At 39.1% G+C, this 20,787-nt stretch overlaps 1 protein-coding gene across 1 annotated transcript in view; it reads left to right on the forward strand.

The window, feature by feature from the left end:
• Nucleotides 1–2,080: 2,080 nt before the first annotated feature.
• LOC140228482 (tyrosine-protein phosphatase non-receptor type 13-like) overlaps nt 2,081–20,787 on the forward strand; it is a 57,283-nt gene continuing 38,576 nt past the window's right edge. Inside the window, exons 1-17 of the mRNA XM_072308695.1 lie at nt 2,081–2,213; nt 3,014–3,195; nt 3,851–4,009; nt 5,208–5,303; nt 6,092–6,197; nt 8,466–9,233; nt 10,348–10,589; nt 10,836–10,910; nt 11,978–12,152; nt 13,022–13,184; nt 15,305–15,593; nt 16,251–16,436; nt 17,027–17,100; nt 17,584–17,675; nt 18,438–18,694; nt 19,434–19,777; nt 20,302–20,378. Coding sequence (XP_072164796.1) covers nt 2,081–2,213; nt 3,014–3,195; nt 3,851–4,009; nt 5,208–5,303; nt 6,092–6,197; nt 8,466–9,233; nt 10,348–10,589; nt 10,836–10,910; nt 11,978–12,152; nt 13,022–13,184; nt 15,305–15,593; nt 16,251–16,436; nt 17,027–17,100; nt 17,584–17,675; nt 18,438–18,694; nt 19,434–19,777; nt 20,302–20,378 — 3,418 coding nt within the window. The remainder of the gene's footprint in view (nt 2,214–3,013; nt 3,196–3,850; nt 4,010–5,207; nt 5,304–6,091; nt 6,198–8,465; nt 9,234–10,347; nt 10,590–10,835; nt 10,911–11,977; nt 12,153–13,021; nt 13,185–15,304; nt 15,594–16,250; nt 16,437–17,026; nt 17,101–17,583; nt 17,676–18,437; nt 18,695–19,433; nt 19,778–20,301; nt 20,379–20,787) is intronic.

Raw genomic sequence — 20,787 nt, forward strand, 5'->3', positions numbered from 1 at the left:
CCACAGAACGAGTATTGATATTGTGGTTTATAGCAAATGTAAACTATAGTCTTCATTTTACAGGATTTTCAGAAATCATGTTCATGACCTTGATAAGTCATGACATATTCTGAGGGTGAGCAGTTGAAAATAATATTAACAATCATATCAAAATAAAAAGTATTCTCATAGGGTTTTTCCTTTGCTATCAACTCTAGTAATGACAAAGTTACCTGCTCACACCTTAAGTGATTTTTCTTTTCAGTAAGACCTATAATGTTGTCATTGATGCGCGCCATAAGCACAATTGTTTTGATTTCGCTTTTGAGGCTGTACAACCTGTGGTACATGCTGAACAGTGTACTGCACCTAAAATGACACTCAGAGAATCCCATTCTTGGACAAAGTCATTTTGTAGAGAGGTAAAGTTGAAAATGATAACTGAATTAAGAAAATGTCCAATATCAAAATGTTAACTGGGAATCAAAGACCAGCTGCACAGCCTGTAATGAAAATAAGAAAATACAAGTATAAATGAATATTCTTTATTTTCCTTTCTTAATCATAGAATGACTCAATAATGCTGTTCTTACACTCTCCCTGAGGTCAACTGAGTAGGAGAGGCAGATATATAGACATATCCTTCAGAGTAGGTGCAAAGATAACCATTAACCAAACAAATGTAAGGACATATAGCATCCATGTCAAAAGGCGGTTTTCCCATTCACTTTGCATGTAATGTCCCATACGTAAGGCATTTGTCCCATACGTAAGCAAACTTTAATTAGTTATAAGATGAAGGACTAATTAAATTTCCTCATTTAGTTTTGCTAATCTGGAGTTGAAATGAATAAATTAGAACTTCCTAAAGTATGATTGGTCAATGTTACAAATCTTCAGAAAAAACGTAAAAAAACATACTCAAATCCTTACGTATGGGACACTATGTTCTGGGAAAGTGCATAATTTGCATAATTAATGTGCTGACCTTGTCTTACCAATTGCAGATTACACTAACTCATACAGGGGTCATGTCCATAAAGGAACTAGGTCAAGGACAAATTCAACTGATTTTAGATGAATATTTATAATTTGTCCCATACGTAAGGTTTGTTTTTTATTTATGCAAATCAAGGCCATATTTCTTGCATAAATTTGCATAATTCAATATTTTCTTTGCTGGAAATATATGATTTAACTCTTTGGCTACAACATGATATCAATAACTTTTTGATAAAATCAAGATGAATTTTGAGCATCTGAGGGGACATTATCTTGGACTTGCCCTAATACAAAGTATCATTTAAAGTGTTTGAGTTTTTCCCCCTTTTTGGTAGAGAGAACAAGAACAGAATTGTAATGTTTATTTTGTTCCTGACTTTTTGTGTGATGTGCTCTCAAAATTGAGTGCTAAATGCAAGTTTATGTTTGTAGCACATATATTTTATGTACAGAAGTGTGTGTACAGTAAGTCCACAGCGCTCTGCTTTCAAAAAAAAAAAGAGCAAAATATGATTCCTGTTCAGCATTACGTATCGTATAGTTTATGATTTAAGGTTCTTATATAAGCTGTTAACAGGTATGATTGTACCCTCTGTAAGCAAACCTTTTCTTACTATTACTAATGAAATACATTGTATGGAGTTACCTCTCTTTTTTTGACATGTGAATGTTCCATTCTGTAGTATCTGCTGTGATCTTTCTCAAACTGATGGAGTAATGTGCAAATGTCTTCCTCCTGCTTTGATGCAGATATTGTAAACTGATACGAAATCAATATGTTATAGACTCTTTGGATATCCTGTTTAGACTTAGTTATGATCAAATGGTACAGATGTGTTCTCTGCAAGGATGTTTCTTACAGGTATTGAAATGTCTCACTTTTTTTCCCTTTAATTTCAGAAGACCCACTGTCAAGTACATCCAGGGATATTTTTTTCTTTCGTGTTTATTTTACTCTATGTTGAAATGTTCCCTTTTCTTTCTTTTAAACAATGCACTTTGTGTATAGTCCACCATTAGTGATCTTTCTCAAACGCATGCTAAAGATACATGTATTTCCTCCACCTGATCTTCTGGCTTGTGCATGCTAGATTCCACCATGCCGGTGTCCAGTAGCATCCAGGTCTCTCTGAGTGAGGTGCTCCAGGTTAGGGGGGCTCCCCTGGAGGAGGAGGAGCTATGGAGCATTCTGTGTCAGAGCTGCAAGGCCATTCAGGACATCTTCATTCGAGGTCAGTTTTTAGGAGCTTGACCTTGCCTAATGGCAGTGTGGGCTTGCTAGACAAATGTTGACACGTTTTATGTTGTATATATGCCCTGTCACTTGCATATTGATGCAGTCAAGAGTAGTAAAAAAAATATAAAAAAAGACACTGGAGAGCAATTGCTGCAGGCGCATCTACAATTTCAGCAAGAATGTGATGGTAGAAAGTTATGTAGGCATGTGAATGGCAAGGATAGTCAAATTAGGTTCTTTGTGGTTCATTGTAGAAATAAAAGGATACCACTGAAATGTACAATGTGTATTTCATGAAATGTGACATTTCAGTTTATTGATAAAGATTTTGATTCATCCAGGTAGTATGCTAAAAGCGTGTTTACAAATTAAATCTCTCCGTGATATTCACAAGTAACTTCAGTCGAACAGATTTGATTTACATGCTTTCGACATTTTCAGAACTCGTTGAGTTGACATTTTATACTTTGTACAGAAAAAACATCAATAACTAGGCACAATAAATTACATGTACACATGTAAGAGTACCATTACATCATTTTTACAGATGACATCAGACATACAATGTAGTTAATGAGAATATTGTGCCCTGCTGTGTTTCTGTGATTTCGATTGTGATGGAAATTACAAAGTTGAAGAATGATTTGAGGCAGAACTTGTGTTTCCATTTACGCTCACAATAATGTGAGTACTTGTATACTCTTTGTGTGATCACCCCCACCTTAATCCCCCACCCCCCCCCCCCAAACCAGAAGTTGATATGTATGATGCGACATGATGTGATGTTCTCTGCAGGTCATGCGGTGGCAGCAGATGGGCCGAGCTTTGTGGTCAGTCCATACACAATCCTCTTTAACCCCAGTGGCACGGTCAAGTTTGCTGAGAGCATCGATGTGACCCTTCCCAATATTGCCAACTACCTCCCCCCTGAGGGGATCGGCGCGCACACCTCATTCTCCAATGCAGTTGTAGAAAAGGTATTAAACTCTCATCCACCGGTGAAAACAGGAGAGCACAAGCTTGCTGAGTTTTTTTTTTTCTTTGCAGTCATAGATTACAGTTGGGGTTCTTTATGCACTGATATTTGTCTAAAAATATAAAAAATGTAACTTTTTTAAAACTTCCTTAAGATTTTAAGTCAACGATCTAGCCTTTTCCATTTCAATGTATGGATTGCTGGTATATTTCATATATTAACATCATATTTCGTAAGCAATTACATGTGTACACACTTGAATGGGAATAATACATTGCCAAATGAAGAGGGTATTATAGCAATATATGTGTTATTTTAATATGCGTAGCTTGCAAAAGTTGATGCCATGGAACACAGAATGAGTCATATCACTGTAAGGTGCAAAGTAATCATGTAACCAGTGTCAATCAGCACAGCCACTATCTCGCTTTCTGAGCTGATGTTTTGAGCTTAATTGTCTGTAAATAAGGATGATGTGATGGTTCTGTATACATTATGTATGTGTTGTAGTACAATGGTCTTTGATTGAGTTGTGTAGCCTACAACATGTCAACATTGGACAAATATCACTGAAGTACAATGAGATAGCATAGCCTGTTGTGACTTTAAAGATGAGTTCAGATGCATTTTCTGTATCATGGCTTCTGTATCTGTAGATGTACATCTATGCCCTGGGGAAGTCCCTCCTCTGGGCTTCAGACTACATGCGTGTGCCCTTCAGCAGCTCTGTCATTAGCCCTGCCCTGCGGTCCCTCCTAATGGCAATGTCCGACAACAACCCAGCGACTCGCATGGCCCTCATGCAGATACTTGAGGTATGGTGCTTCATACTTTTATGTGTGTGTATGACGTGATCGCTCATGGCTTTGTGTCCATGTGCCAAAGAGTGATATTAACCTTTATTATGCAACACGTTAAAAGAATCTAGCTTTCCAATTGGTCAGTTACTCATCACATGACATGCAGTTACACTATGTAAAAGTACCATTGCATGCTGTTGAGGTGTACAATATTGTTTGAGCAAAAGTGGAAAGTGCACAGCTGACGTCACCAGTTTACTTTCTAATGATAATGTAAAGTATTCATTCACTCATCATTTTATTGTCAACAAATTCAACTGATCACTTTCGCATCATACAGGACTGACAGTACTCTGCCTTCCGTTCGCCTTTCACTAGTAAATGGTTGCCATTTCTGTACAAAATTCAAGAATTGGTGTGGACCACATCTGTTGACATTTGAGGTCTTTTATAAAACAAATAGCATATGTTCTTTCTTGGTACAATGGAACAAGACTTCACACAGATGAAAGATGAGACACTGTTCGACTTGGCATCGCCTCATTGACTACACGTATAACAGCTGTATTGTATCTTCCGCCTTGTGCAAAATCTTGTGCCATCGCAATTGTGACCACTTACTATTTGTATAACTGTGTTTTCATCGTCGATTTGCATGCAGGCTGAAGTGCTTTCTTCCCTGATTGGCACAGATATCTACAAACTAATTGTCCATGAATAGAGATTACCAAATCCCCCTTAATCCCTATTGTGTAGCCATGGTCTTCCCATTGGACTGTTGCCCATCACTACATCTGAGTGGGCTGTCTAAATGTGTACAACTAGGTCAAGTTTGGATGGATTACTAAATGCTGATGAACAAGCTTGGCTAGTTACACTATTTAAGTGCCAGGGCACAAAAAAGATTTATGATATTCACTGTATGAACATTACACTACTAGGACTGTTATAAAGAGTCTAGTCCGTATATGAAAAAAAAAGTTTGAAAGATTTTGCACTTCACTGTATTCTCCAGTGGATTTAAGTGGATTTCATAGTCTTGGAAATTGTCCTTTCACTCTGATGTGAACATATAGTATCAATGATTTGGTTTAGCTGGTGTATTGTCTTGTTAGTGATTCAAATCATATCATCAGTTCACTGTGAAGTTCATATTCCAAGGTACATTGTAGTTATGCTTATAATGAGTGTGCCCAATTTTCCCTTTAAACAGGCTTGCACGATCCATGCCAACAGTCTTGGTTATGGGATGCCGTATGCTAGGCAGATCATACAGCTCAGCAAGATTGTTCTTGGCAGCATATTTGCAGTGAGTTACTTACTATTTCTCTCTCTTACATTGTAACTAGTTACATTTTTTTTTTTTTTCAGATCTAGAAAATGCTACCTTTTCATTGTTATTTCTGTTGAGGGACATATCTCTCTTATTTCAAGCAATGTTTCTATAAATATTACCAAATAGTCACATCTGTGTAACATATCATTTGGAAGAAAAAGAATGAAACCAAACTACATATAGGAATTAATTTCAATACTATGCATTAATCTGTGTATACTCATTTGTTCTCTGCAAAAATGCAAACAGATTGTGTTATAAATCTTGATTTCTGCACATGTGTGCTGTATATGTGTATTGAGATAATGGGAGAGTTGTGTGTCATGGCAATGTACTGTCAAAGGTATGTCATTCTATGAGGTGTTCAGCATGTGAAGCCATATTCATTCTGTGTCATTGGTTCTAGAAGTCGTAGACACACCACACCAGTCACATAGCTGGCCATTTTGTGTCAGCAGTGCCTAAAAATCATCTATAGACAAACCATGCTAATGATATAAATCCTGGCTTGCATAATGAGAAACTGCTGGTAAATTTAGTTGGTACAACTACAAGCTCTAATTTACCTAGGAGAAAAAGACTTCTCTTTATTAGGATGGTAGGGCCTACATATAGAAAAAAAAGTTGATACAGTGTAGTTTTGTGAAACATATCTGTAAATTGTACAAAAGAAGGAAAGGTATAATGTAGATTCCCATGTAGAGCCTTTCACATAGAATACTCCCTTTCATTGATTGTACACACTGTCTTTGTTGGTGCAGCTGGATCAGATGACGGATAGCTTCAACAGCAATACAAACAACAGCGTTTCCACGGTGACTGGGGCTCCTGAGTTTGGCAGCCGATCGGCTGAACAGAAAAGATCAGGTTTGTGAGCTAGGGAGTGAGAACAGTTGACGGTTCTTTCTCAGTGTTGGCTGTGGGATGGATATTAGCTAGTATGAGACTTCATGATTTGGATGAATTTCAGATGAGATGAGATATAGTAGGTTGATAGTAAGTCAAACATTTTATTTTAACTCTATCAGATCATAAATTGTTGGGTATTTGTTTGTGTGCGTGTGTGTTCTCGTTAATGGCTTCAATTGGGGGATATTGTAGTATATCACTCCAGGCAACCAGGGATACATTTCACAACGGGCATATATGCCTTTTTGTTCAGAGTTTTTAAAACAAATGAAAAAGCACCCTCTTAAAGGCCCTATAGGGGTACCATAGGAGCACATTTTACAATGCACCTGCCCGTTCTGCATATTTATGACCTGTATGTAGACGAATAGTACTGTTTAAGTGGAAAAATCCATAAATTTTATGTATAAATCCTTGATTGTTGTGTAGATGCACAAACACACTACATGAAGCCTTTTTTTTTTACTGATTTTGCTGAATTTAAATGTTTTTGCTGGGTTTTCAATTTCAATTAGTCAATTTATTGAAATAAAGAAAAATAACTTGTTCAGAAACAGGAGTAATGGAATATTCCTGGTTACCTCAAGTAAAGTATCATATCCCCAGTTGAAGCATCATAGGAGAATGTGTGCTTGCATGCGTGTGTGTGTTTACATTTTAGATCAAACTTGTTTAAAAATCGAGAATACCAGAGAGCATACCAAGCTAGATCTTTGTTAGTAAAAGGGAGAAATATGAAAATGGAGTACACATTGTTGTACAAATTGCGCTTGAAGTCGAGGTGGAAATGTGTAGGAGATCCATGTAGGAAGTATTTAATACAAAAATTGCAAATAAAAAAAGACATTAAAATGTGTTGATGATACAGCAAGTGTAGCTGTGAAATACTCTGTAAACTGATGGCGTGCTTTATCCTTTGAAGTCAAAATGCTTTGTGAGATTATGAATGAGTTACTAGCAAGGCTTCTTCAGCCCATAAGTCTTGTGGTATACCCGGGTATTAATGTTGTGTACAGTGATGATGTATCTTGATATCATGTGTATAATGTACAAGGTCAGCAAATGTGCCTGGGTTTTAGAGTGTTGAAGGGGTTGCTGTTTGGCTACACTGTAGTGGTGTTATTGAGCTTTCATAGGTAGCCTGCCTAGGAAACAGGAAGGTGGCTGAATGAAGCCAACTTGTGTTGAATAGAATAGAGAAAAGACTGATTGGGTGTGTCTATTGTGTTCACAACCTCAATATTACCATGGATTAACTCTTTGTGGGGTGGTCGGTGAATTGCCCCTATTCACTCCTCCCAGGTCATAACACGCCCGACTGCTTCTTATTTCACATAATAGCTCCTATACATTGATACTGGGGTACTGTTTCCAAGCACTTCAGTTTCCTTCTGAGCAGTTACAGTCTTATCACAGGCACTAATGTAAAGCATTGGTAGAGGCAAATCCAGAACTCCTACATGTACATTTTGAAAAAGACATTTTCATTGTTTTTAGGAAGATAGAGGTTTTGTTTTGTTTTGTTTTTTAAATTGGGTGTTTTCTTGCTGCATACGCTGTCATACATGGTACCTTGTAGTGTGTGTTTGTTTGTTTGTTTGTTCAGTGTGTATGTGTATATGTGAATGTGTGTGTTTATTTTTTTGTGGGGAAATATCTTGTCTGTGATGATGCAACTTGCGGATGTTATGTTAGACTCGGAGAAAATTTATACCTCAGGCTTTATCTTGTGTTTTCGCATCAGAAAACTTTCACAAAATGTTGGCATGTTCATGGAATTGAAATAACTCAAAATATATATTGCCTGAATTATGCATCATTTTCTTCTTCCTTGCCTTTTTGTTTTGTTTTTGTATGTTTGTGTATGTTTTGTCTCATGTGAAGAAACATTTTCTTTCAAGCTTTTTTTCTCAAGCTATTTTTCAGTCTATGCTTGGACTTGCATATGTAAGCTGTATGTCGATATATTATGCTGTGTTGATGTGATTTTTGATATTCAAATTGCTTTTTATTTAATTTGATTTATAAATAGTATTTTCTGATTTTCAAATTAAAAAAAATCCCACTGATAAAGTAATATCTCTGCAATTAGAATATATCGTTGTGATCTGGCTGCTGCTAATCGCATGCCATTCCAGAGCCAAAGTATACTTTTGAGCTGAATATAGACTTATTTTGTACAGGTGAGTGTCATAATTGTGAATGTTTTGTTTCTACATTGTGAAGGCCGAATCAGCCCAGGAAAGCGAAACCATCAGCAGCTCAACTCCAGTGATTCCACCGACCCCAAGCGAAACCGCACAAGGTACGACTACGATGAGCCAGATGTGCGGAAAAGTTCTTCTCACAAGTCAAAACACCGCCGTGGGGGTTACTCCAACATGAGCAGCAGCACCATGGATTCTCAGGACAGCTGCGACGATATGTATTCCCACAAAGACCCCATGGCCCGCAGCAGGTCGAACCGTGTGTCGCGAGAAATACCTAGTGACAAGAGGGAAGCATCACGGAAGGGGAACCGCAGTCATGGCACCGTTCACTCAGAAGGTCGCTCATATCACATGTCAGACATTTTCTCACCACAAAATGGCACATCCTCAAAAACAAATGGCTACGAGCCCCTTCGCGAAAAAAGTGGAAGTTTAGGGCGATCATCAGAAGCCAACAGGAAGTGGCATTCCTCGTCGTCACGGGGCTATGAGCCCATACCGGATCGGCACGGTGACCGCTCGAAGCAGCGGTCGCCCACGCACCGCAGCAAATCGCTGCGAACGAACCTGGTGTACGAGCGGCTGCGGGAGAGGCGAGAGAGGCTAGGTCGTCTGCGGGACCAGCTTGGCCTTGGGCCAAGGTATCACCGGGAGTTCACTCGATCAGTGTCCGACTACGAGAGCGAGAGTGAGACAATAAGTGTGGATGCCAGCGATTATGGGGGTCGCAGGTCAGAATCCAGGTCCTACAAGTCCCTAGCATCGGTGGAGTCTGCACAACAAGGTAGTGACATAATTCTCAGTCATATCTGCTCTTGTAACCTTATCCAATGATGGCTTTGCCAGCTGTGCTTGTATTGGCTTGTGGTCTCATACATTCAACCTCCCAGACTGGCATCCAGGTAAATGTAATCTACGTGACCTGGACATCATGTGCTGTGCAGTGTGTTGAAACAATGCTACGAAGTGCCCCCCCCCCCCAAACTGGTATTGTTCTTCTTCATCATAGGCCTCGTGTATGCATCGTTTGATATCCTCTAGTGTTCTGTAGGATGCTTATAGCAGCAAAGCCACCAAACTCTGATTATCTATGAGAGTGTAAGAAGCAGATTCAACAAGGAGTAATTTATTTCCTGAATATGCAGTGTGATGAATTGTGTATGTCATGTTTTTCAATCAAGTTTCAATTTCAGAATAGTTTTGTGAACTGCTCATCATGTACAGAGACTTATTTGCATGAAACTCAATAACAGAAATTGCAACAAACACACTGTGTAAACTTTTGATTAGAGTTTGACCCCAAAGAGAATGAAGATGTATAGACCCACGTTTATTCCCCCCCCCAAAAAAAAAAAAAAAAAAAGCTAAAAAAAATCACATTGCCTGTGGAGTATTCCCTTTATTCTTTTTATTATTGTCTGGCTGGCTAAACCATGTCAGGTTCTCCTACACAATCTTAGTTTATTCACCATGAGTCACAAAGTGAACTGTCAAGATATTCATGAGTAACGCTCTAAGGAAGTGGGAATATGCTTCATGGATGCGTGTGCGGTGGACACTGAGATACCCCAAAATATCTTCTCAAAGTCCAATGTATCATAGTCAAGCGAACAGTACTGATCGATCATGCTGCACCGTATTTTTCCTCCTTTGTTTCAGCAACTTCATGAACTTTAGCTGCCAAAAAATACTGATGCCATTACAACATTCATGTTCTGGATGTGTATTGGCCATTATATAATTATTTGATATACCTCTAAAGGACTGGTCTACAGGTTTCCTTTTAATAACGAAACGGAAAACGGAAGCCAGAGTGATAATGTACAGTTCAGTAAGTGTGCCCACCAACATCGGGCTACGCCGCTTCTTCAAATCTTGTTCCCATTGTCCATTTCAAGGGAGCTACCACCCAGACCAGTACTCGCAGTATTCATCAGTAGCGTCGCTGGAGTTTGGTCGTCCACGACCTCACTCGTCCCCGCAGCGCTCAAGCCAGAGTGTCCCAGACGTTCACCAGAGGGCAAGGCTTGAGCAATACGATGGCGTAAATGGCAGAGATGCATCCCTGGAGAGGAGACTACGTGGGACATCCAGCCACGATGGAAGGAGAAATTCTGTACCTTCCCGAAAGAAGCTCAAGGTAAAGAACAGTGTGTGAAGTACCATAATCATGCATAAGCATTGCAGGCATCTGTGGCTAGTTTGGTAGCTATGTAGTATCCATTCCATCAAGAATTAAAACCTTTCTCTTTTTTTGCAGACTGTGGAGATTGTTTTCAAATGTTATCTCTTTTATTCAATCAAAATGTCTGATAATGATTCCTTTGTGCCTACTTGGTAAGATGTTCCATGTCTCTTTAGGTGTTTCTCTGTTTTCTCTCTGCAGAAATTCTTTGGGCCAGAGTTTGTTGTGATGAGCAGTGAACCTAATGAATCTATCACAATGCCACTGTCATTCATGGTAAGAAATCACACTACTTTTTTTTTTTAATCAAAATTATTGGAAACATTTTTTTTTCACTGTGTTTCAAAAGGAATCATCGCTGTAAACATTATTTAGGATGGTCCACAAGCTGTCTTGAAACGCTTTAGATCTCTTGTTTATTCGATGTGGCACATCCTTTTTGATCAATGCTTGAAGAAAAGGAAAGATTGCTTTTCCTGTTGATGTGCTTTGAGTTGTATTATATATATTTGTGGTACCAAACCTTTTCATCTAGAGTCTGCAGCATGGGATAGATTGTACTCTCTAAATTGAAATACCGAAAATGACTTTAATGTTACTCAGTACCTGCCAAGATTTGTAACTTTGTTATGAATAAATCCACCAATTTACTTGGTATTTTACAATCTGATCAGATGTTGATTGAAGAACATAAGACTGACATACACTGCATACCATAATCTATCTCCATTTCTTTAACATGGAGAGTACTATGTGACAGATATCTGCAGATTGTTGTCAATATTTGGCTGAAATTGTGCATGCAATATTCTGTTGTCTTGGATCAAGTTGAAATCAAATGTAGGTTGCATTCTGTACATTTACATTTTATGGTTTAACATGAGATGTTGCTGATTTCACTGCCTGTGTCTTCTCTTCCTTGTTGCTGAGTGTTATATTTCATTATTTCTGTCAGGGAAATTCCACCATAGCATTATACATATTGTCAACTTTTTAGTCACTGATATCATAACACACCGATAGTCATGTACATTCTTCTTTTACTTGCTCCCTCTTTCTTTACTTTTGTTATTATGTAATTTTATTAATCTCTGCGGTATTTCCATAGAGAGGATATATTTGCAGCAGTTTTGTTCCTGAGCTCTTCCATCATGTATATCCATTTCAACTTGTATCTCATGGAAATTTAGTTTGCTCAGGTCGGACTATGGGAATTAAATTTGGGGTCAATACCTCGCAGTGACTACAATAGCCTGGACAATCTGGATTAATGGGCAGTCTCATACAAAATGAATCACTGAACTAGCCTTGTTGATAATCTGTCCCCTGTCAATCTGATTTAGAGCAAAGCAGGACGAATACCTCCCGAGAAGAAGCGCGTCACTGCCGTCATGCTGAACGGTCGCAGGCTTGACCTCTTGTGTGACCTTGGAACGTCGGGTCAAGAATTATTTGACCTCATTGCATCACATGTTGGCTTGAATGAACGGTCATACTTTGGATTAGCTTACATCAGAGGTAAATATCCATTATTTTCTTCCTTTTTCCCCCTCATCAGTTAATTGTGTACACTTCTCATAGACCCCTGCATTACATTAGTGAATAAATAACTTCCCTATTGGACTCTATATAGCCCAAAATCTGATAAAGAAGAAGTAACAGCATGTGTGCATGAGGCAAAGGTTGTAGATCAATGTCTGTAAGTGTTGCAGAAGTTCATTATGTACAGTGTGTTAAACTGTAATATCATACATCAATCTTAGTATTCTAAGTTGTGTATCAGAGTTGCTTTTGTCTTTTTCATGTGTTTGTTTTATTTCTCCACCATATGCTATCTATTCAGAAAAGTCTGAGTATGCATCAGTCTTGAATTTAACTCTGTCATCATCTCTGACAACAGAGCTCAAAAGTCTCCCTGATTTTGTAGGAGGTTCCCTGATAACTGAAATATCTCTTCATGTCTAGATAAAAGGTTAAGCAAACTCTCACTGATTTGGATGTCATGTTTTGAAATTAGTATTAAGCAGTTTTCTGCATGATTGGTTGTGGGAACTCCTCAGATTTGATGTGTCAATATTGCAAGCCCTATGACAATGATAAAACATAATTCTGAGTTGTAAAAGTGTTTGAATGGGAGTGTGTGTCCTGTGTGCTTGTGAGTGCTGTAAGTGTATTAAGTGTGTGTGTGTGTGTGTGCTTGAACGTACATTGTATGCAATTCCCTGTGGAACTTAGCACATGATTATCATAATATGAGTTTCAGGTCGATGTGTGGAAGTTACATACACGTAGGCCTACTAGTGCGATACAATCCATCTGAGATGTCTATATTTGGTAGACATGAGAGTACATTCTCATTCTCTTCAAAATCGGTTTGTCACCCACAGATGGGGAGTACCTCTTCCTTGATCCGGACACCAAGCTCTACAAAGTTGGGCCTGAGGCATGGAAGGATGAAGCCAGGAAGGGGTCGAAGAAGGTCGGGTCCAAGGAAAAGTTCACCGTCTTCTTCCGGGTCAAGTACTATGTTGGGAATGTTGCATTACTCAGGTAAGTAAAATGACCAACTCTTTGCTGCATTTGCCAATAAAGCAAAGTACAGTAGACCTGAAAGAGAGCCATTAAACCATCCATCTGTAATAGTTTTACCTTTAGCAAGCCATGATACAATGAAGTATCTGTCATACACATGTAATGAATGAATATTATGACAAACAATAGAAAAATTTTCATATCTTGATTTATCTGTGTGAAAAGATATATATTTGAACAGGAGAGACAGGGAGAGTCAGTTGTTTGCATAAATGTTCTGTATGTGTACATCAGCAAGTACTGTATACGCCACATATTTAGTGAGTCTAAATTTTTGCCAATCGGGACTTCCGAACAATGTTGCGAGTGGATAAATTAATTATTGCAGAGTCTGTACTGAATGGAGAATTGTATACGTGTACACCACATTCATATCAGGATCAGAGTCAATATTTTTGCAGGTCTTTAATTTTGTGAATAGCGCCTGACTCACCTCATGAAATATTTGGCATATACAGTATATTGATCAGTGTTGGTGATTAATTCCCCATCATCAAAAGGTTTTACTGAAACACTAATACAAAACATTGCATATTTATTGTAGGACAAACTTGCACTCCTAGGTTTTTAACAAGGAGAACTTTTATCTTTTCTCTGTACAATGGACAAGTGTTTAATAGATTACTGAAATGATGATGTCACAGTGTTTTGTTCGAGCATGGTTAGCAACAGTCGTGTTCACAGATAGTTGGGCTACATGAGGTTGTTTAGGAGCAGTTTCCATGGCAATGGATGGCTATGATGTCACACTTTAGTTCTCTATGAGGAGCTCAGTTTAATAACTGTGTGTTTGTGTGTGTGTGTCTGGGTGTGTGTACACAGCATAGTTGTTACACTTATTTTGTACTCCATGGACCAGCAATCGAACAATCATTCACTTCTTTCAGGAACTTAGAATCTAGTGCTGGAATGAGGAAATAAACATTGCCTGTGTGTGTGTGTGTATGTATACATGCACATCCTTTAAATGTCATACCTCATTACAACTTGCAAGGAATATGGTTGATGCAGCCAAAATAGTCAACTCTGGTGCAGTCATAAATATCTTTAAGGTAATTCACATATTTTTCCAAAGCTTGTTGAATTCCTGAACAATACATTATTGCCATATGTGTTACGTGTCAGCATGCCTTGATGTTTTAGAGTTTTATGTTTTTCAGAGCTCACCTGCCATTCTGGTGAAAATACTTTATTTAGACTAGCAAATGAGGTCGGAATGTGTTGATGAATTAGCTGTAATTTGTATTGATGAAAATTTTATCAAAGCAGTACATTGTGGTAGTTGTCTTGTTTCTCTACATCTTTGCAAGGTACAAACTAATCGAATTTGATGTGAGATTGCATACCTGGTAATGTAGTGCCGAAGTTGAAAGATTAAAGGACAAGTACACCTTCATTAACATAAGGATTGAGAGAATGCAGCAATATTAGTAGAACACATTAGTGAGGGTTTGAGGAAAATTGGACAATCGATGCAAAAGTTATGAATTTTTAAAATTTTTGTGTTGGAACTGCTAGATGAGGAGACTACTAAGGCTCGTGATGTCATATGAGTACAACAGTATAAAGAAAATGTAAAGAAAATTCAACATATTTTCACTTTTTTCGCATGATAAAAGAGCACTTGACTTGTCTCTTTCTAAAGGCAATGGGAATAATATTACCCATAACATATGTCAGTGACGAGTCAAGGGAATGTGTATTTTTTTCAAAAGATGAAATTTTGTGAAATTCTCTTTATATTTTCCTTATATTGTTGTACGCATGTGACATCATACACTGCAGTAGTCTTCTCATCCAGCGGTGACTGCACAAAAACTTCAAAAATTCATAACTTTTGAACGGATTGTCCGATTTTCCTCAAACTTTCAATGATTGTGTTCTACTGATATTGCTACATTCTCTCAATCCTTATGTTAATGAAGGTGAACTTGTCCTTTAAACACATATTTTTGTCCGCATTACCCTGACATTGGTCATATGTCGCAAACCAAGGTCATGTGATCAAACTTACCTATCATTTTTCATGGCCTAATTGTGATGTCATCTTCCCCTTTTTTCTTCTGCTCTGAATACAGAGATCAAATCACCAGACACCAGTACTATTTGCAGCTCAGGAGGGACATTCTGGAGGAACGAACAAAGAGCGACGAGCGGGCGGCGCTGCAGCTGGCCGCCCTGGCACTGCAGGCGGAGATGGGGGACTACGACGCCGGCGCCTCCCGGAACTACTTTCTGCCGGAGCACTACCTGGCGGCAGAGACGATAGAAGCGCTGGGTGTGGCCAACATCCGAGAAAGACTACCCTTGATGCACGATAGCCAGCGAGGCCTGTCGGATGTTGAGGCAGAGTTCGAGTATCTGATGGTACGCTGGACATAACTTCCCATATCTGATCCTTTGTTGTGAAGGGGGGCAGATTTTGAAGCATGACCCTTTTCTTTAGCACCCCCCCTTTTTTAATGTTGTATGTGCAAGAGCTTGACTTTTTGAAACCTCACCTTTCCATCGCTAGCTAACTCTACCAATCGGCAAACTTGAGAATTCGTATCAGTTGATTGTTTGTGAAGGCATCTGAAAAAATGGCAGCCAACAAGTGCACTGCTCATTTTCTTCACAGACACAAGATACATTCAGTGTCAAGAGCTTGTCATGGTATACATGTACACAACTTGTAGATCTTGAATCATTTCTTAAGCAAAAAAAATGTTTCTAAAGAGCAGGTTTTAGCAAAAGTGTCCCTTGTATTGACTATGTGGCAGTTGAATCATGCATATGCATAAAGAAAATTATTCCTTTTAATCCAGTGCTTGTTTTAGATTTGCATGGTGTTGTTAGCCTCCTGCTTGTACATTATGATGTGGAAAATATCATAGCCCACCTTGTTGAATTTGTGGATTGATTGACATCTTAGATACAGTCCTGATATTAGTAACTTTGTCAACATGTTTATGAGTGTTATGACCAAAAATGCATAAGTGTTAATGATACTTCCTGAATTGTTTCATATTTTTCACAATGCAGGAAGCCAGAAAACTGCCAGAGTATGGCATCCATTTTCACCGGGTCACTCAGAACAAGAAGGAGGCATCCCGTGCGGTGTGGCTTGGGGTGTGTACGAGGGGGATCATTGTATACGAGAAACGGGGAAACAACCGCAAGCAGGTGCACGCCCATCCCTGGCACAAGACCAAAAAGATTGCCTTCAATGTAAGTGGAGCATAGACTGGCCCAAATCATTGTAATGGGCATTATTGTTATGTACCAATAGAATGTAGGAAGAGAAATGTTTGGAAGAGGTAATATAAAGAAAGTGAAGATAACGTGTGCTCTGCAAGAGAAAAGATGGGTGGCCCCAAAAGCCGAGTTTATAGCAGAAAGAAGTGGTACTGTCGCTCCCTTCAAGAAATCCTCTGTTGGCCACCATGAGCATGGGGATATGATTTCTGTGAAATGGTTATTACTTTTTAAACACTGCTTTGGATGCATACTTATTCAATCAAATGATAGTATGAAGATCATTTGAAAGAATTATATTGCAGTCCATCATATGTATGAAATGAAAACACCAAATGTGTTTGAAAACTTCATTATGTAATTGATGTATTTTGTGGAGAGCGATAGCTTTTGTGTTCATAATACACCTGACCATGAAATAATCATGTCAACATGTCTTCATTTATGATGTAGTTTTGGATTAAATTCAGTAGTTTTTGCAATAATTGTGTACATTGTTTACAGGCCGACATATTCTGCAGAGTGTTACCCCTTCATAATGTTTTCTTTATTTATGATTCCAGAGAAAGAAATTTGTTGTCGAGCCGTATGATGAGACTGGAACCAAGTTTGTGCACTTCACCGAGAGCTACAAAAAGTGAGTGAGATGTGTTGATGTTTTTAATGAGTAACATAGGGCGCTCGATATTGTGTCTAACTTCTGAAGGTTCACAGTATTGCATTAACTGTGCGATGGAAAATGGAGCTTTTGGAGGCACTGATGCCATACACCTGAGTTTTCCTTTGACAAATCTTACTCTGAAATATACCGTATCTCGCATTTACGACACTTGATTGAACCACTTTGTACTAAAAAAAAAAAAAATAGTTACAGAGAACTGTGCCATTTAGTTATGCATGCTTGATTCATTTGATTGTGTGCTCAAGTCATTGCAGTGCTGGACTGATCACATCACTCTTTCAATCAGGCAAAGTTTGTATTTTATTAGTAGTATTGAGTGCAGTTTCGCTTGTAAATTTTTTGATTGGCTGTCACTTCCTATATGTACTGTGATATAAATGGATTGCTGCACTTTCCAACTGAAGTATCAATTAAGAGCCTCTGCCTTTGGTTCTGCAGGGGTCGCTACCTGGTCCAGCTGTGCAAAGGCCAACACAGGTTCCACATGGCCATGAGGTCCAAGACAGCAGTCACTCATCAGTTTCAGTCAGGTGAGTACATAGATTCTTGTCTTCATCTTGAATCTTCTTGTATGGAAACATTGATATGGAAGAAAATGGTACATTGTAACCATGAGCGGTTAAGGCCCCATGGTTGTTACTGTTTATATCAGAGCTATCAATTTGTATGTCTTCACAATATTTATTATGTCTCTCCTGAAATTTCACCTAGCATGCCCAGTATGTGCATTTTTCCTTTTTTTGTACAAATTGAAAAAAAAAAAAATCCAATGTACTAGCATCATTTTAAATCTGTAGACATAGGGCTTCTGTATGTAAATGTGAATGTTTGCAGACTTTCAACAGCTATCAAAGGGAGGCTGTTGTCCTCCAACTGCAGCCAAATCCAGGTTGTATTCCATGTACAGGTAGAATGCTAGGTCCTCCTTAATTTTCCGGGGAGATTTTCAGGAGAGAAGAATGGGAGCTCTGTGGTAACTTGGATAAGGCTGTGGTTTCCTAAATGGGAGGTCCCGAGGTCAAATCCTGCCCCGTGCATGATAGGCCTCACTGTCTTTAGACAACATGTGTCACCCACTTTGTCTTTTATTACCGGTAGCTCGGGTGCAATATTGATTACTCAGCAATGCTAGGATAACAAGAGACAGGCCCTCTGGAAGGGTAGTGGCAACTTGGAAGAGACTGCCAGGTTGAATAAGGCCACATCGGATGATCACAGTCATTGTCATCATGTCAAGCTTATTGGTCTACCATGCAAAGTAAGCCATTTGCCTACTAACATTCACCCCACAGAGTTCCCAGTGGACGCCGAGTCCTACAGCATGGTCAGCGGGTCCACCCGCTTCACCAACCACTACGAACTCGACGACGAGCTCGACTACAGCGATGACAACGAGCGCAACGAGCCCAGCGTGCTGGGCTCGGTTCCCAGCGACATCGGGGCATCGTCGTACACCATCGATAGCATGAGGCATCGTGGACCGGAGATGAAGAGGGCGAGCTCGGGATACGAGGAAATCAGGATACGCCCCCCTCCCCAGAGAGAGCAGGTGAATCCAGTCTTATCATGATCATGTAGTTTAAACTGTAGCATACCACATTGACATGTTGTGCTCGTCTCAAACAAAGTGATGCATGTTCATGTTTGCAAGTACACGGTGGAGTGACATGAGCTTGTTTTCCACCAGTAAGCATATTGTCATTTATGAATGCCTAATGATCACAGAGGATACAACTGTTTTTAGGTTTTCTCTCCCGCTGTTTGGCTGTTGTTTAGATGACCTCAAAGAGTCAGGCTTGTGTCTTGAATACCCACAGTCAAGTCAGATGTTTTTTTTCTTCCTCTGGGGTCACATACATTTACTAAAGAATACCACTCATGATCTCACCTCATTGTTCAACTTCTTGAAGTATTGTATATGTGCGTGTGCATGTCTTTCTGTCTATTTGTGTGTGTGTGTGTGATGAATGTGTAGGTATAGAGTTTACAAAATTACATTGAAATTATTCTGGTGAAAAAAAAAAGAAGAAGAAGAAAAAATGAAAAAATATGGTGAGGGCAAATGAAATGTAGACATTTTTGTTATTTTCAGGATGGATATACAGTACATACTACATTTGAGCTGGCAGTGTACAGTGTTCATGGAGTGCACCTAGCACTTGAAATCAAATTTCTAAGATGCATGAAGATGAATGAAGTTGTGATATTGTAGTAGGAAATCTGAATACTCAGATAATCTTTTGTGATTATATCCTCTGACTTCTCAATGTGTTCACCTTCCCATTCAGACCAATGAGAGAAGGCCACAGCCACCACGGGTAGATGGCAGAGGTGAAAGGTCGAGTCGTCCATATGACGAGTATGATGGCAACTCAAGAACAGACGACAGAAGTAGGAGGTTGCATACGGAACGTAGAAGAGCAGACAAGTTGCCAACTCTGCCGAGGGGGGAAGTGAACGGCAGCCGGCATTTGGAGCACGAGTACGTGGAGGTCGACCGGAATAGCAGACAGCTGGGGCAGGACGCGGGTCGTGGGTCAAGGGTCGTATCTGAGGAGGTTCAGGATGAGTCACCATATGCAACAGTAGACAGCATAAGACGGAACAAGGAGAGATCAAGACACGGCAGAAGGTGTGTTGGCAAAAGTGAAAAATATTATAATATGTACCACATCACGTGAACTGATATTGGTCCAGAAAAATCTTAAATCATTTTAAATCAGACAAGAGTTAAGTGGACATTCTGATGTCCTGCCCATGTTATCATGGCTTAAGTATTCACTATTATGTATCTCTTTATACACAGTATATATCTTATGAGTTCGTTTTTTTTTTCATTATGATTACAAGGTTTATAAAAGCAAGGTGCATATTTTAGCCTTGAACACTAATAGAATATATTTTTTGTATGATAAGTATGTTCAGAAAAAAAAGTATAGTCCCGATTTACATTTCAGGTCAATTTTTTTACGAATAAATGACAAAAAAATTCAGACTTTACTACAGATGAAGCTCAATGCACAGTGAAATAGTTATGGTGCATGGAGCATTAAGCTGTCTGTGTTTCATCCTAAGCTCAGGTAAAACTATCTCTATGAGTGCAATTATGACCAAACATATGAATACTGACAGAAGGTTGACTCATCTCTTTTGCAGAGAGGTGGATTCAACAAGATACGACGGAGGCTACGAAGAAATCAAACCCAGGGAGCAGGACAGGGCATATGTCATGGGTAAGAAAGACTTATTGCTTCCCTGTTCTTGGTATACTGCATCTGAGTCATTATGGTGGGATATTTCATCCATTTTCTTTATCTCCAAGTGTATTGATGTGTGACATTTGAAAATATCATCCCTGGGATGACAAGACCTCATATCTCAAGGGGTATACACCATTAGAAAGACCTAATACAGTTGAACCTCTCGTATCCGGACAAGTTGGGACCGGGGCTCGTCCGGATAAGGGATTTGGCCGGATACGGGAGACTCAATGCTTTATGCATGTAGAGTCTACATACATACACATGTACTGATGTACCCCATTGTAGTACCACATGTAGTAATGTGTATACTGCAACCTTTTCATTGTTACACACAGTAACAGACCCCAAAATAGAGGTTCGTGTTTGCAAGAATGAAATC

This window comes from Diadema setosum, chromosome 5 (genome assembly GCF_964275005.1).
Source record: "Diadema setosum chromosome 5, eeDiaSeto1, whole genome shotgun sequence".
Classification (NCBI taxonomy): domain Eukaryota; kingdom Metazoa; phylum Echinodermata; class Echinoidea; order Diadematoida; family Diadematidae; genus Diadema; species Diadema setosum.